The sequence below is a fragment of the Montipora foliosa genome, chromosome 3 (assembly GCF_036669935.1).
Source record: "Montipora foliosa isolate CH-2021 chromosome 3, ASM3666993v2, whole genome shotgun sequence".
Taxonomy (NCBI): Eukaryota; Metazoa; Cnidaria; class Anthozoa; order Scleractinia; family Acroporidae; genus Montipora; species Montipora foliosa.
In genome coordinates, this window is record NC_090871.1 from 12,972,585 (window position 1) to 12,987,295 (window position 14,711).

A 14,711-nucleotide genomic window follows, 5' to 3' on the forward strand; every position below is an offset into this window, starting at 1 on the left:
TACAATAAAAAGTGAACAAATGAAAGCCGTCTTTTGCTCATTGTATGAGTGATGTAGTGCAATGAACGAGGAGCGAATGTTTATGCAAGGATTATACATGTTACTAAACAAACTGAATGAGTGTTTTCGTAATCTCAGCCAACGTAGTGAACATATAATCTCAGATACAAAGGTACGTTACTAAAAAATTCACACACCTGGCGGCCAGATGAAGAGGCGTCCAATTGTAGTCGAGAGTTCCTATGTTAACATCTGCTCCGTGATCGAGGAGAGACCCAACGATTCCGCTAAAATTATATCGGGCTGCGACGTGAATCAGGGCGAAGCCTTGCGTCCCCAATTTATCGATCTGGTGCTTGTTTGTTAGGGAAGCAAGTTCTGCTTCGACTAGATCCATTTCATCTTCTCTGATCGCCTCAAAAAGCCGAAGAGCATGAGGTGATATTGACATCGCGACCTCGCTGGTCTCTTCTCCATAGCCAAACGAAGGACGTGTCTTGGAAGCTGTTGGTAATTGAGGTTCGAAACCAACTAGGGGAATGTCGCATTTTCCGTCAGCATCTTCTCGTCTTAACTTGAACGGATTACAACCAATCTTCCGTCTGTTCCTCTTACTTGTGTCCTCCTCTGAGGTTCCATTCATTTCGTGTCGTTCCTGAGCTTCACCGGTCCTTGTTGTTTCATAACACAGGCTTTTCGCTCTAGCGCATTTAGTAGCGGTCACGTTCGTCTTAAAACCATTTACCGCTGACCTTGACCTCGAACCACTCCAGAACTGGGACTGTCTCGGAGAAAGGGTGAGGAAGGTCACACGTCAATTTAGCGAAATAGGAGAGCAACGTAGGGGTCTAAGAAACGTCTATCCCCAACAATCGTGAGTCTATTATCTGTGAGAAAAAAACCCGAGTAAACTTTAATTAAGTAGAACCGAAGACTAATTCAATACCAGAGAATTAAAACTATTTCCTGTAATGCAAGTAAGCGAATTCTCAGTAATGTGGTAAGAGGATTAGCGTATTTCATCACATCCTCCCTCTTTTTGAGAGAAGAAATAAATCGAATCATATAGGGAATATAAGCCAATGAGGCTCTGGGCCCGGTTGTTCGAAAGCCGATTAACTTAAACCAGGATTAGCGAAAACTTTGGTTTAATTTGTTCAACTTTTCAGTGCAAGTTTCTTTTGGCTATTTTTGGCTTTCAAGAATGACTTCCTCTAATGTAAAATTTTACCAAATATCAGCGTTGTACAACATTTGGGAGTAGAGAAATAAACTCCTTGGTAATTTTTTAATCTGGAATTAGCGTTAATCGGTGATCGAACAACCGGGCCAAATGTTAGTACATTAATAACAATAGATGATGTCAACGATATCTTCGCTGAAAGAACAACTGATTATGAAACAATTGTTTTGTGAAACTTTTTGTGTGACAATTTTTATTTGCTCGTGTAGACAAGGAAATTTGGCCAATTTTTATGTAACATGTATTTGCTAAAAAACAGGTGTGTTAGCTTTTATGTGAAAAATAAAAGCTGTCAAATACGAAAAATTGCTGGTGCAGCCAACTCGTCGTCACATAAAATGTCACGATTGTGGCAAATTCCTGCCTTTTTTTGGAGAACTGTGACCACCATGCAACCTCGCCTTTTTTCATCAAAAATTTTTTGTCGTGCTATGTCGGCACGATCAAATGTATTTGCCACATAAAAATTGCTCGTGTAGACCGATCTTTAATGTAGAAACGCGTTATTGCTCTATGCAAAGATTATCAAGAAGTTATCGTTTTGTCCTCGTAGTAGTTCTTCGTTCGAAGTACAAGCGCGTCCATGTTTGAAAGCCTAGGTAATTGATGAGGAATAAAGTCACTCAAGCAAACAGGCGACTTGCGGATACATTGCTTAGACTTTGTGAGGAAGGCAGTTCTTGAGGTAAACGGCTGCTGCTTTTTGGTGTCAGGCGTTCAAGGTGTACGGGCATCGAGGTCGAAAGCTCTATATTGGTGATGTGTGGCACGGGCGCGGAGACTCACTGACGCCAGTTGAAGCATATCATTATCGGGCGCTACCATCTGAAAGACGTCAACGGTAACGAAGAGTACACAAAAGGCAAAGTTCCAGTGAACGTGCAATGCTCTTCGACAGCGGGGAATACGTTTAATCGGCGCACTCGCTGCAGGTCATTGTTTTACCTTTTGGAAAACCCTCAATTTGGCTAACCCTAGGCCTAAGGTTGGATTTTAGGCCTAGGGTTAGCCAAATTGAGGGGTTTGGGTTACTTTCAAAAAGGTAAAACAATGACCTGCAACGAGTGACCTGTGTTTTAGACCCGCCATTAATATCACCGGCTTCCTACGTTTTAATTGAGTAGTAATTTTATATGACACCACGATGACATATGTATACTGCGTTCATATATAATTGACCCTGTGATTAAAAAGTGTCTCCAAGATAGACAACATTTGCTGTGTGCTTTATACAGGGGCACCCAACGAGAATATAGTTGAAAACCATTAAACATAGCATCGTTAAACGTATTTTAGTATTTAAACGGTAGATATAGGCATATTTTTATCCCCTAAATTTTTTTCATCTGTTCGGATTTCCTAGCTGAAAGTCCAGTGATCCGAAAATTATAGGTATCAAAAGTTACCTTTTCGAAAATTTCAGCCAGAAAAAAGGCTCCCGAAAATTCTAGGTGACCTTTTTAGGGTAAAAATCCGTTAAAAATGGGCAATTATACCGTTATTTAGATGTTCGAAAATCCTAGGAGAGGCAGACAAGCAAGAAATTCTACAACAAATGTTCCGAAAATTCTAGATCTCAAATCGTCTTCCGAACAGTTATTTTCCGAAAATTGACGTTGGGTTCCCCTGTTTATATTCCTTTCCTTACTGAAAGTCAAACGCAAGGATTAAAATTGAAACAAACCCACGGATCCGGGAACATAGCGCTTCCCTTCCTGAGCTCACAAAGTTTGGATGGTTGATATTATCCTGAATATTATGGTACTTACAGAGACAAGCCAAGCGAAGTCGAACCATGACGAGAGGGCCTGACCTACGAATCTGGCTCGATTTTCTAAGTTCGATTAGCTGAAGGAGTTTTTTTACAAAGGCACTACCAGTCTCAGACAGTTAAGAGAATTTTAATATTTTATATTCCACACAAGAGAGTGACTCGCGAGACAGCCATAACTGCAAAGCGTCTACGACGGATCTGCGCGAGCAACCGTGACAAGATTCCGACCTCAGTTCAACGAATGACCGCCTACACCCGGACCTGTATTAATAATCTATAATTCCAGTCCGAGTGTTATAGTGGAGCACTGTCACCTGAATGATCATCTCGTTTAATGGGCCAGGGGCCCGTTTCTCGAAACTCCCGAAGCTTTTTTGGGTGGAATAATTTTCTCTGTGTTTTATGAACGGAGAGGTTTCAAAGTTCACGGTAATTTTGCTTAAACACCACCTTATGAAAACATGCGGAAGGGGGTTTCCAAAATGGCTTTTCGGCCCCGAAAATTTATCGGGACTTTCGAGAAACTTAATAATAATAATGTCTGATCTGCTAATCGCCTTTTCTTGCAGTCGGAGACTGAATTGCTGAGGGCGCCGCTCAACGAGGTCGGTGGACTAAAAAAGCTGTGCTGCCGGCTAGACGCTCGACCCCTGACCAAGACCCATGTATGACGTCTGAGCATAGTACTATAGCCAGAGAAATCATTTATTATTCTTTGCTAAAGGCACGCATTCTATTGATTATGTGACGTTTGCATCAAAATGCCGTCATACTAATCCTACGAACGCCCGCTTGGGAGGTAATCGTGGCGTCAAATCAAGAACACAACATCGCGAGGGAATACATATTGGGAATCAATTTCTCCCGGGCGAAGAGGGAGGGTGAGTCCGGGGCTCGTTAGCGGTAACGCATCTCATGTTACGACACTTCCGCGCCAAAAATAGCATTTACGGCTTCGTGCGCATCGCTGCGTTTAGCGGGAATTAGGAGGTTTCTCGTCATTCTCTGGTAACCTCGAAGTAACCTAAATATGTCCCAAACGTTAGAACTCTTTTGTAAATAGAAAAGGAGTATTTTTTTGGTGACCACTTCACATAAATTAAAATTGAAAACGACTATCTTTATGGAATCTATAATTAATCTGATAAGACCTTAGGCCCCGGCCGGCCGCACTTATCCGGAATCATGTTTGTATCCGCAATTTTCTTTTTCTGATACGGGTTGCGTCCACACGAATCCGGCGAATTCGGTAGCCGAATCCGGAAATTTTAAAATACAATCTCTAGAGTGGAATTTTTTTGTAATACGCTGTGAATTCGGATACGTTTTGATGGTCGCTTCCGCAAACTTTTGAATACGCTGACGTAACACTAACGGTTGCAGTCTTTCCCGGGTGAGATAAATCGACATGGCGTATCGACCTTGGACCTTGAAAGATAATCTCGTGCATCTCGTCAACGAAGCAGAGAAAATAGCGCCAGCATACGATTTTGCGCGTGCTCAACAAGCAAAATCTTTGTCAAAAGCACTGGGCACTAGCTAGAGTGCACCCGGATACGAGTGAGCAGTGAAAACGATTCGTAAACGATAGGAATAGGCTACATGTGGACGCGGATATTTTTCTCTTCGCAAAGTAGCGAACATGTCAAGACACATCCCTAGAAGCGAGGGCGGCATCCACTTGTCACTGAAATGTCAACGTTTAGTCACTATTACTGTGTTGCCCCGGATGGCGAACGCACAGAAAATTTGTGTTCTCCTTTCGAACGAGCTTAAGTGTGCAGAACAGCGGATTAACTCAGAAATTTTCAACAGATCCGTTTAGTTACAGAAAGCTCAATGACCTGCTGTCATTGATAATTTTTTTTCCACGAAACTGCATCAAAGATGAAGAAATCTCTTGGGCGGCGAAGCGAAGCGAGCGAAGGAAAACGCAATGCAAAGAAACGAGATACGTGCTGCAACCCGCGCAAGCTAAGAAAAGACGAAAGAGATTTTGGTGCAAACTGCGATGAGCCTCAACAGCTGATGGATTTGGAACCCAAGGCCTCCAAAGCTACAAGGGAACGATCATTTATCGAGAATTATGCCGACGAGATTACAGAGGTCCCAACCCCCGTGTCACTTAATACGCTAAAGCTCTTTGAAGTTATAAGGGAAGATGAAGTGGATCTGGTCGAAGACGAGCTTGCGTGTCTAATAGACAAGCGTCAAATCGACAAACTTGGCGATCATGGATTTGCACTGATTCATGTCGCAGCACGATATAATTATGTCAGAATAGTTGACTCTCTTTTAGACCACGGGGCAGACATCAACATTGGGACACTCGATTGTCGTTGGACCCCTCTTCACCTCGCTGCAAGGTGAGTTGTAATTTTTAAGCCCGTGTGTATAGACTTGACTTAATCAACTTGCAAGAATCTGTAACAGACTGCATTGGTGACACAGGCATTTAGGCATTTAATGAAAACTGAACGCGTCATTTGCAAAATCAGCGGAGGAATCCCTTTTTGTTGGCTTTGCCGTTTTAAAGATATCAAGTTGTTTATAAAACGAGCAACAGCTTTACGGTTTATGCTATGCCAAATTAGAGATTGCGTCGTAATGATAGGTTCGATTGAAAAATTATCTCGATTATTAATATTCGTGGATTTTTTTATTTTTTATTTGCTCTTAGTTACAAGGATATGAAAAACGTGCAAGCCGTTATGTACACTGTGTAAAACGGTTATTATTGCTGTTGCTATAATTAAAATGACACAAGAACTTACCAAAATAAACAACAAATTTTGAAGCTGCCCTTAAGTTTAATTTCCAAGCGCTAGAATAATCATTCTTGAGAAAGAAGTGAACTGATTAAACGACTGTTTTGCCAGTAATCCACTGCCCTTCTCTTTTTTTTTTCTTTTTTCAAGTATATAACTCCGACCTGGATTTGTTTTAATTGGACTTATTACATTGGATTACGGCCACGGAGGGTACAAAACACAGGTCACAGGTCATTGTTTTCCCAATACATAAAGAATCCTAAACTTTCATTAAAGCAAACCTTATGGGCCTAATTAGACCTAAACAAGAGTTTTTAGGCCTAATGCTAGCATCGGTAAACGGTTAGGGTTGTTACTGTATTGGGAAAACAGAGACCTGTGACTTGTGACCTGTGATCTTTGACTTGTGTTTTGTACCTGCCCTCATTGTCATCACGCTACAAGAGAATGTAAACACTCGACTATAATTAATGTCTTATAATGGTTGGGTGCAGAGATTAGAGCGCTTGTGTCCCCACCAGTCTCGAAACTTTTCGAGTTTCATCATTTCGGTCATTTCCACAATCTTTTTGCTTTTAATTATTATGAAAACATATTAAACGGCCAGCTTTTAAAAACAATTGTTTCACAAATGGCTTTTCGGATTCGAAAAAGTTATTGGGACTTTCAAAACCTGAGGCTCGATAACCCACAGGTGCCCCAAGCTCAATGGGAGCATGGCCACCAATTTGAGTCAAATATTCCTGGATATAATTCTCCCATGGTCACAATTCCACATCAGAATCAATTGACAAAGATTGAACTTTCGTCTCAACCCACCATCAACGCAATAGCAGTTCTGCGAGCGACATCAGGTGGTGATACTGCAAGGAAACAGCTTTCGAAAGATGCGCTTTATCATGAAAGTAGCTACGGCTTCGACCGTTGATAACAAAGTGAGCCTTACCGGGGTAGCAGACCTTACAGAAGCGTTGAAAGATGCGAGAATGAAAGCCAAACTGAGGAGACTGAACTAAGTTCTTCTCAGTAGATGTAAGTCGTGGTAATTTTGCGCATTCATGCCGCTTTTATTGGTCAATCGGACATTCTACGTAAAAGGCTGTTCGCGGTCGTAACTGTGATAAAGCGCATCTTTCGAAAGCTGTTACCTTGCAATATCACCACCTGAGGTCGCTCGCAGCAGCAGGACTGCGTTGATATGATATGATATTTTATTATTTATGCACGGTAAAATCATCAGCTAAGATTACAAACAATGCTAAAATCTAAATTACAAAAGGTAAAATTTTAAAATGATTACAATAAAATACAATTACTATAATACTATATTAATTCTAAAGCTGCTTTCCATGAATGCCGTGCTTTATACTAAAATATGTCTTTAATCAGATTTTTGAAAAGCCCAAGAGACTCTGCTTGTCTCGCTTTGAGGGGTAAGCTATTCCAGACGGTAGCACCTCTATAGCTGAAGCTGTTTCTATAATAATTTGTCCGCGGAAACGGAACATTAAGCTTTCTTTCAGAGTCTCTTAAACTATAAACAGATTCGCGGTTTGTAAATTTAGAACATAGATATTCCGGTGCTAGCCCCTGAAGACACTTATAGACCATTGTGGCCAGCGCAATTTGTTGCTGGCTAACTAGATTTTTCCAGCCTAAAATTTTGAATAGCTCGCTAGCATTTGCATCAAAATTAGAGAAGGTCAAAACTCTGGCTGCTCTATTTTGCAGTTTTTGTAATTTGTCATGTAACGTGATACCACAGTTTCCCCAGACGACATTGCAGTAGTCAAAGTGCGGTTGAAGTAAAGCGTAATAAATAGAGCGCAATGTCGTGTGAGGAACGAGATGCCTTATACGTTTGAGGGCTCCAATTCCAGAAGCTACTTTCTTTGTCAGTTTATCGACATGGCTACTCCAGTTAAGATTATTATCAATAAGCACGCCCAGGGATTTAGCAACAGAAACTTGAGTGATAGGAGCACCATTAATCTCGGGAATTGGAGGATTTGTGAGAGCATACAACCTCTGCCTTGATCCAATCAGCATAAATTCGGTTTTTGTCATGTTCAGGGTAAGTTTGTTTGCTATCAACCACTTTTTAACATTTTCTAGATCATGGTTAAGTCTTGATTCTATGTCGCCTGTATTGTCACCCGCATATGTTAGGTGGGTATCATCTGCGTACATCCATAGCATACAATTCGTTAGACAGTTTGGCAGATCATTGATATATAGCAAAAACAACAATGGACCCAAAATAGTCCCTTGAGGGACGCCGCAACTTAGTGAGCAAGTTTTAGAAAGTGATCCATTAATGGAACACTTTTGAGTGCGGTTGTCCAAATAGGACTTAAACCAGTTGATGGTGGGTTGAGATGAAAGTTCAATCTTTGTCAATTGATTCTGATGTGGAATTGTGACCATGGGAACAGTTGATCCAGGAATATATGACTCATATTGCTGGCTCCTGAGAATTTAATCTCCTGCCTTGGGATTTTAATATACCGCGTTGTCAACCGAGAATTGAGAAATGGCTAAAATCGCGTCGATGGTCGGATCTGGAAAATAACCACATTGGAAGGAAGCTACCAACAATGGCAATAAGATTAAACTTTTTAATTGAGGATTTTTTCATATAATTATCTTCTCAAGCTTTTTGTCGCGATTCCCTTACAAATCCTTATATTTTTGTCGGTCATGCTCACACCGAGCTTGGGGCGACTGTGGATACCCGAACGCGGTGTCGTTTGTTGACTGGCTCTTCGGGCATTCCCTCTTGAAGACGCTCTCCGGTTGCTTTGGTTCCGCCACTAAAAAAAAATAAAATAAAAGTCACGAAATACAGAATTAAAAATATATTCCATCTCCTTTACTTCAACTGCGACAGTGAAGAAACTGCAACATTCTAACAATTTCAGTTTTGGCAATGAAGCAAGGTAATTGTCTCCTGAATCTAGTTTCATGGTTTATAGCTTCCACGAGAATAATCTCCTACAGCTCAGTAGCACATCTGAACTCATGTTTGGAAGGTCCGAAAGGAGTTAGAATGGCTCGTGCTCTGGGGCTAAGATCAAGCGGTCCAAAACTGATCAAGCGGTGATTACAAAACAACCGCCTTTCCCACGAGTTATTCACTGCTGTGTACCGTATAGTAGAACCGCTCTACCGCGCCCAAACCCCTCAGAATCCACATTTCAGTCATGATTCTCTCGAACGAAGAGCTGTAGAATTACTTTTATCAACTTAGTAAATATTTCCGAATTTTCGTGTTTCAAACACCCACCAGTTTCTGTAGAACCTAATGTCATTAGCTATTCACGTTGGCAAGGGTCCAGGTGGTGCGATTTAATTACGGACTCAGTTTAATCTACCTGATGTTTGCACCTTGTTGATCTTAACGAAAATTAAACTTATTTTGATTGCAATCAGTACCAGCAACAATTTTACTGCTTTCTTTAGGTACAACGGCCTCTCCACGGTTGTTGACGTTCTCTTGCCTCGAGGTGCCGATCCAAATCTGCAAGGGGAGAATGGAAGTTTGCCACTGCATCTTGCAGCCCGGAGAGGAAACGAAGAGATTGTTAAAGTTCTCTTATATCAGCCTATGGTTCACGTTGATGCTAAAGATGACTCTGGTAAAACGGCGTTGCATCTGGCCTGCAGTGAAGGCCACACAAAGGTCTGCCAAATCCTGCTGACTTATGGAGCTGACATCAAAGCGATTTCTGAGGACAAGATGACTCCCCTTCATTGTGCTATTCAAAATTGTCATTCAGAAGTCGCGAGAATGATCTTGGATCAAGGTGGGCTATTATTCATCTTACAAAATACAATGTTTATCTGCCTATGTTAAGCTATTCAACGCTTTCCATTGGTATGCCTTGAAGTAACTGAAGGAGAGCTTGACGTACTTTCTTCATATACACCCTAGCTTTCATGAAAACTGATAGCAGAAGTAACTAGAGCGACTTAACGAGCTAGGTGTTGCTAACTGTTGCAGAACTTACACTTATGCAGTGGTAGATCATGATAAGGCCTGCTTTCTGGATGGTTGTAATTTCAAATTCTATTGCATCGCATACAGCTAATGTCGCGGCACACGCCTTGTGTCATGTTTTCCATGTTCCCGCTGTTTTCGCTGAATTTTCCACTGCTGTTGTACCAGCCATACTACTATGATTAAATAATTCATATCTTTGGGTCAAGGGAACAAGTGCTGGCTAATCAGTCAGTATAAAATGCAAACTGCAGACCGTAGACTGCAGACTGGGTCTAAAATGCAGACTGCAGTACAAAATAGGCCTAGGCCTCAGTCTGCATTTTAGACCCAGTCTTTATATTGACCGACTGGCTAATTTGGAGGTTCACACCTTCGTGGGATCGAAACAAAGACAATGGAATTGACATAATTGTGTGATTTTCACAAGATTTTGAAAAATAGACTTTGGAAAAAGTTCATGGCATAACGGTGTGATTTTCACAGGTTTTTCTCCGTTTCTTTAGTTGTTTTGATTCTCGTTAACAATTTTTTTCTTCGCACCAGTAGTCTTTTCATGCGTTCCTGTCACGGACAGCTACGAGGAGCTCTTTCTTGCGCAAAATTACGAATTGAGCATTATTACACAAACAACAGTTCGCCTCAACTCTGTTTCGTTCAGCTGTTCGAGAAATATTTGTCCAGGTGTCCCTAGTCTGGAGTGGCGAAAGACGTGTTCTTCTTGACTCCTGAACGTGGATTCAAGTATTTTGATGATGGTAAGTTTAAAAAAATTTTTAAGCAAATTCTGTACGTTAGGTTGTAAAAATGGTCTAATAATATTTTTTGCACATTTTGCAGTTTGGTATGGAAATTGTCCAGTGGGTTAAGCAAGGACGCTGGAATCGAGGGTCAATTTCCGAACCACAGCCTCCGCGCAACGATAGCAACCAGAGGACTGCAGAAAGGAATTCCACACAATTTTGCAAGAGAAAATTGAAGTTTGTCATGAAGTGCACCGGGCGTAGAGATGTTAGGTCTTTGCAATAATATCAACGCTCTGAATTTAGCTTGAATTTGGACGTGCTTTTAATCAATATATTTTCATAATTTTAAACACTTTAAATTGTAACACGTCGTTATAGAAATAATCAGTATCTCATTTTTTGTTGCAGAGAAAGCTATCGATGAAAATTCACTTGCCTTGTTTGTTTTTGGGTTGTTTCTACAAAATCCCTCACTGGGTGGAGAGATTTATCTGTATAAATCCCTTTTAATTTAATTCATCAGCCCCGCTCTTCCCTGCCACTTTATCAAACCCTCCCCAGACTTTCAGTCAATATTCATTAGGTGTGTAGGTTAAATACATGTCGTTGAATGACAAACAAAAATGCGCCAACCATAAAATAATTAAAATTACTTCCTTCGGAGACTTCAGATACAGGTGCATGGTGAACAGATGACTTCGTTACGTCTGTCACGGTTATTTCACTCTACTTACAGGGCCGTAACCAGAAAAAAATTATCACTGAGGCAATGTCCATGTTTAAATTCTCGTCGTATGTATTTTAGGTGTTTATGATGAGTACATTTTAAACACAACATTGTAATCACGATCACGTGACTGAGGCAAGTGCCTCGGTTTACCTCATACTGGCAACGGGCCCTAGCTTAAGAGTCAACTTGTAAGGCTCCTTCTGAATTAACGAAAAAATTAATAAGCTATTTTCGAGTTGTGTCCGATTAGGAAGAAAATCGAAGGCATTCAAACCAAACGAAAAACATTCTTATCATTAATTTTGCTTTACACAAGGGCGCCCAACAGCCAAATTAAGCCAAAAGCCTTTGAAAGGCATTTCTAGGCTCCTTGTAACGTATAAAGATTGTCTAAAGAGATGCTTTTATAACCTAGAATAATTTGATCTGTTCGGATACTTCAGCTGAAAATTGAAGTGCCCGAAACGTTCGGGAATGATATGTTCATTTCAGAAATTACTAGCTGAACGTTTCGTCCTTAGGACTCCCCAGCGAACTATTTGCGCATCCTAAACTGCTAGGTGACTTTTTATAGTGCCAAAAATTGCAAAAATATCCCTTGCGAAAAAGTATAGTAACGGACTACGTTTCCGTGGTTGCGAATCTTTTAGGTGATGTTTTAGTAAAGAAATCTGTAGCAACGTAAAACCGAAATTCTTAGGACAGTTTAACTCTCCCGAACACTGACATAAGTCACCGAAGATTATCGTTGGGTACCCCTGATTACATTGGTGGAAATTGTACTTTTAAACAAGGACGACTTTGTATTCCATTTCAACTGTGGGCCATGAAACGACTTTTTGCACGAAATTTATCTTTAATTTGTAATCAGATAGACTTCATATATGCTCTAAACAAGAGCTGTCCAACGGAATGAACTGCAAAGGATTGAACTGAGCAAAACAAAGGCAATATTTTGGTAGATTACAGCTCACATAACCGTCAACAAAGCAGCCAGGTGGAACGGCAATCAAGCACGGTTTCATTCAGTATTCCGACTTAAAATGAATGCAACTTAGAAAGTTACTATCAAGATAAGACGACTCGACACTCCTGCCCAGTGTCTTCCTCAGGGGTGATTTAAAGTTTCGAGCTAACAGAGATTTAATATATTTTTTAGCTAACAGAGACGATCATACCAATAAAGAGGAACTTTTAAGGAAAGAAGATTTGCAGAGTAACACAGTGTTGCATTTGGCCGCATGGAATAATGACGTTAAGACTGCTGAACTGTGTCTTAACAATGGCGCTGATGTCAACGCTATCAAACATAACTCAGTAACAGCACTTCATTTGGCAGCCACCAAAGGAAATCTTGGGGTGGCACATTTGTTGATATCACGAGGGGCCATTGTGCACATGAAAGACGGCGAATCCAAAACACCTCTTCACAGGTATGTGGATAAAAAAATGTAGTATAATAGTAAAGTTGAACGTGGTTGGCCACCATGAAGATTGATAACATTTAACGCAAAAATGAAACGAATCTTCAGAGACCACCCAAGTGTCTATCAAGGGTCCGAAAAAGGTCACTGGGAGCCATTGTCCGGTTGCATTGTCCAAAAGTCCGAGATACCATTGTAGTTACCAAATCGTCTTTTAGTTATCAGTGGCAAATAATTGATATGAAGCTTGAGCACGAAAAGGGCACTTTGAGTCATTTTTAGCCTCCCAAGCAGACGTTATTAGGGCTTCGTTCCTCCCCTACGAACGTCTATTTTAGAAGAAAAACCACTTCCGTTCACCGGCCGGTTTGCCCTCTTTTTGAATCAACCAATTTCAGTCAGCGTTGACTAATCACATGCTGCGAAAGAATGCCAAGCAAAACACGAGTTTATCGTAAACTGGAAAACGACCTCTGATTGGTCCGTAATCTACGAACGGAAGCGGTTTTTCGTTTCAGCAGAAGTTCGTGGGAGACGAACGCCTGACGAAGTCCTAAGAACGTCTGTCATCTTATCATGATAAGTCAAATTGTTTATTACTCATTCGTTGTGTTATGGTATCTTCCTGTCCAATGAAGGGGTTACTTTAGAATCTGTAGTAGGGGCTGCCTCGCTGGGGAGTAAAACAAGAAATTTGGTTTTTACAGGAACCCATGAGCTTCTGGTAACCGCAGGAACCCATGACCCGGAGCCTACAACTCCACTGTGTTCGTGTAACGGCGTTTTCACAGACCGATTTATTTTTAGATTGAATTTCCCGCGAATGAGACTCCCACAGGAACCCGATGACCAATTACAAGAAATTAAGCTGACGTCATAGGGTCACCGAACCGGAACTGCCTTTGTTTTTTGATCTAATTCGCGGGAAGGGCTAGTCTAAAAATAAACCTACTTGTGAAAACGCCGTTTTACAGACGCTGTATGGAAGTTGCACGCTCCAGATGGGCTCCTGGTAACCGTTTTTATCAAAGAAAATTGATAAAGATAAATTGGCCACTCTAAGAAAGATTTTCAAGCTTACTTTCGAGCGTTAACCCTCCGTAAGAGCGAAATCTCTCTTACGATGTATGTTAATTTAATTTTTGAGCAGTTTTCAGATGACTGTCCAGAGTAATTATACACTATTGCAATTGCTACGCTTAGTGATTGGTTTAAAATCTCGCTCCAGCTTATCAACCAATGAAAAGGAAAACCAAAACCAACTGCGACTCCCACGAGCCATTTTCCCCGCGCTTTGAGCAAGTAACATGGAATTTGCTACGAATTTAGATTGGATCATTGCTCTGTTTGCATCTGCTGTGATTGGTCGAGGTAATTACTTTGGTATTTTGCTTTGAGACACTCAATTGAAAAGCGCTCTATCAATTCGTTTTTCAAAACCCAAATGTTCGTGTTTTTGCTGTCTAGTCAATCTATTGATCTGTGATTGTCCTTAGGGCTGCGCTGTTAAACCAAACCAAATTTATTGAATTTCTCTTGGAGAGGGAAGCTAAACTGGAAGTTCGAGACAGCGACGGCCGTTCTCCGTTCTTGAACGCTGTTGCTTCTGGTCACGCGGAATCTGCCAGATTTCTGCTCAACCGAGGAGCTGACATCAATGCCACCGATTTGCTCATGAAAACGTGCGTTCACATCGCGGTAGAAAACGAGCATTTGGATGTGTTGGGCATGCTTTTAGAGAGTCCCTCGGGTGTGAGCAATTTACAGGAAAGTGATTTCCTAGACAGAGTTCCCCTGCACTACGCTGCAACAACACAAGATATTAAGGTATTTTGATGAATCGGGTTTCTTGGTCGCTGTGGGTATGTTAATGAACAATTATATTAGACCTTACGTTCCCCTCATACTTTTCGCTTTTACGCTAAGGATCTCTAAAGATACGTAGACGAATGGCAATTCGTTTCTCTCTGTTCTCAGCAAGCTTGTAGCCTGCAAAAGTGCACTCTGTGCTCATTCGCGGATG

General features: G+C 41.1%; 2 protein-coding genes across 5 annotated transcripts in view; one reads left to right on the forward strand and one right to left on the reverse strand.

The window, feature by feature from the left end:
- The window catches only part of LOC137996800 (transient receptor potential cation channel subfamily A member 1-like), a 19,110-nt gene extending 18,207 nt beyond the window's left edge, over window positions 1-903 (reverse strand). Inside the window, exon 1 of the mRNA XM_068842384.1 lies at window positions 198-903. Within this exon, the coding sequence (XP_068698485.1) occupies window positions 198-643 (446 nt within the window). The 5' untranslated portion in view covers window positions 644-903. The remainder of the gene's footprint in view (window positions 1-197) is intronic.
- LOC137996798 (transient receptor potential cation channel subfamily A member 1-like) overlaps window positions 1-14,711 on the forward strand; it is a 25,590-nt gene that overhangs the window by 2,451 nt on the left and 8,428 nt on the right. For 3 of the 4 annotated variants that reach the window (XM_068842382.1, XM_068842383.1, XM_068842381.1), the window contains 3 exons: window positions 9,251-9,594; window positions 12,424-12,697; window positions 14,185-14,515. In XM_068842382.1, coding sequence (XP_068698483.1) covers window positions 9,396-9,594; window positions 12,424-12,697; window positions 14,185-14,515 — 804 coding nt within the window. In that variant the 5' untranslated portion in view covers window positions 9,251-9,395. Of the gene's footprint in view, window positions 1-4,553; window positions 5,384-9,250; window positions 9,595-12,423; window positions 12,698-14,184; window positions 14,516-14,711 lie in introns of those variants that run through there. The other variant, XM_068842380.1, reaches the window with a different exon arrangement.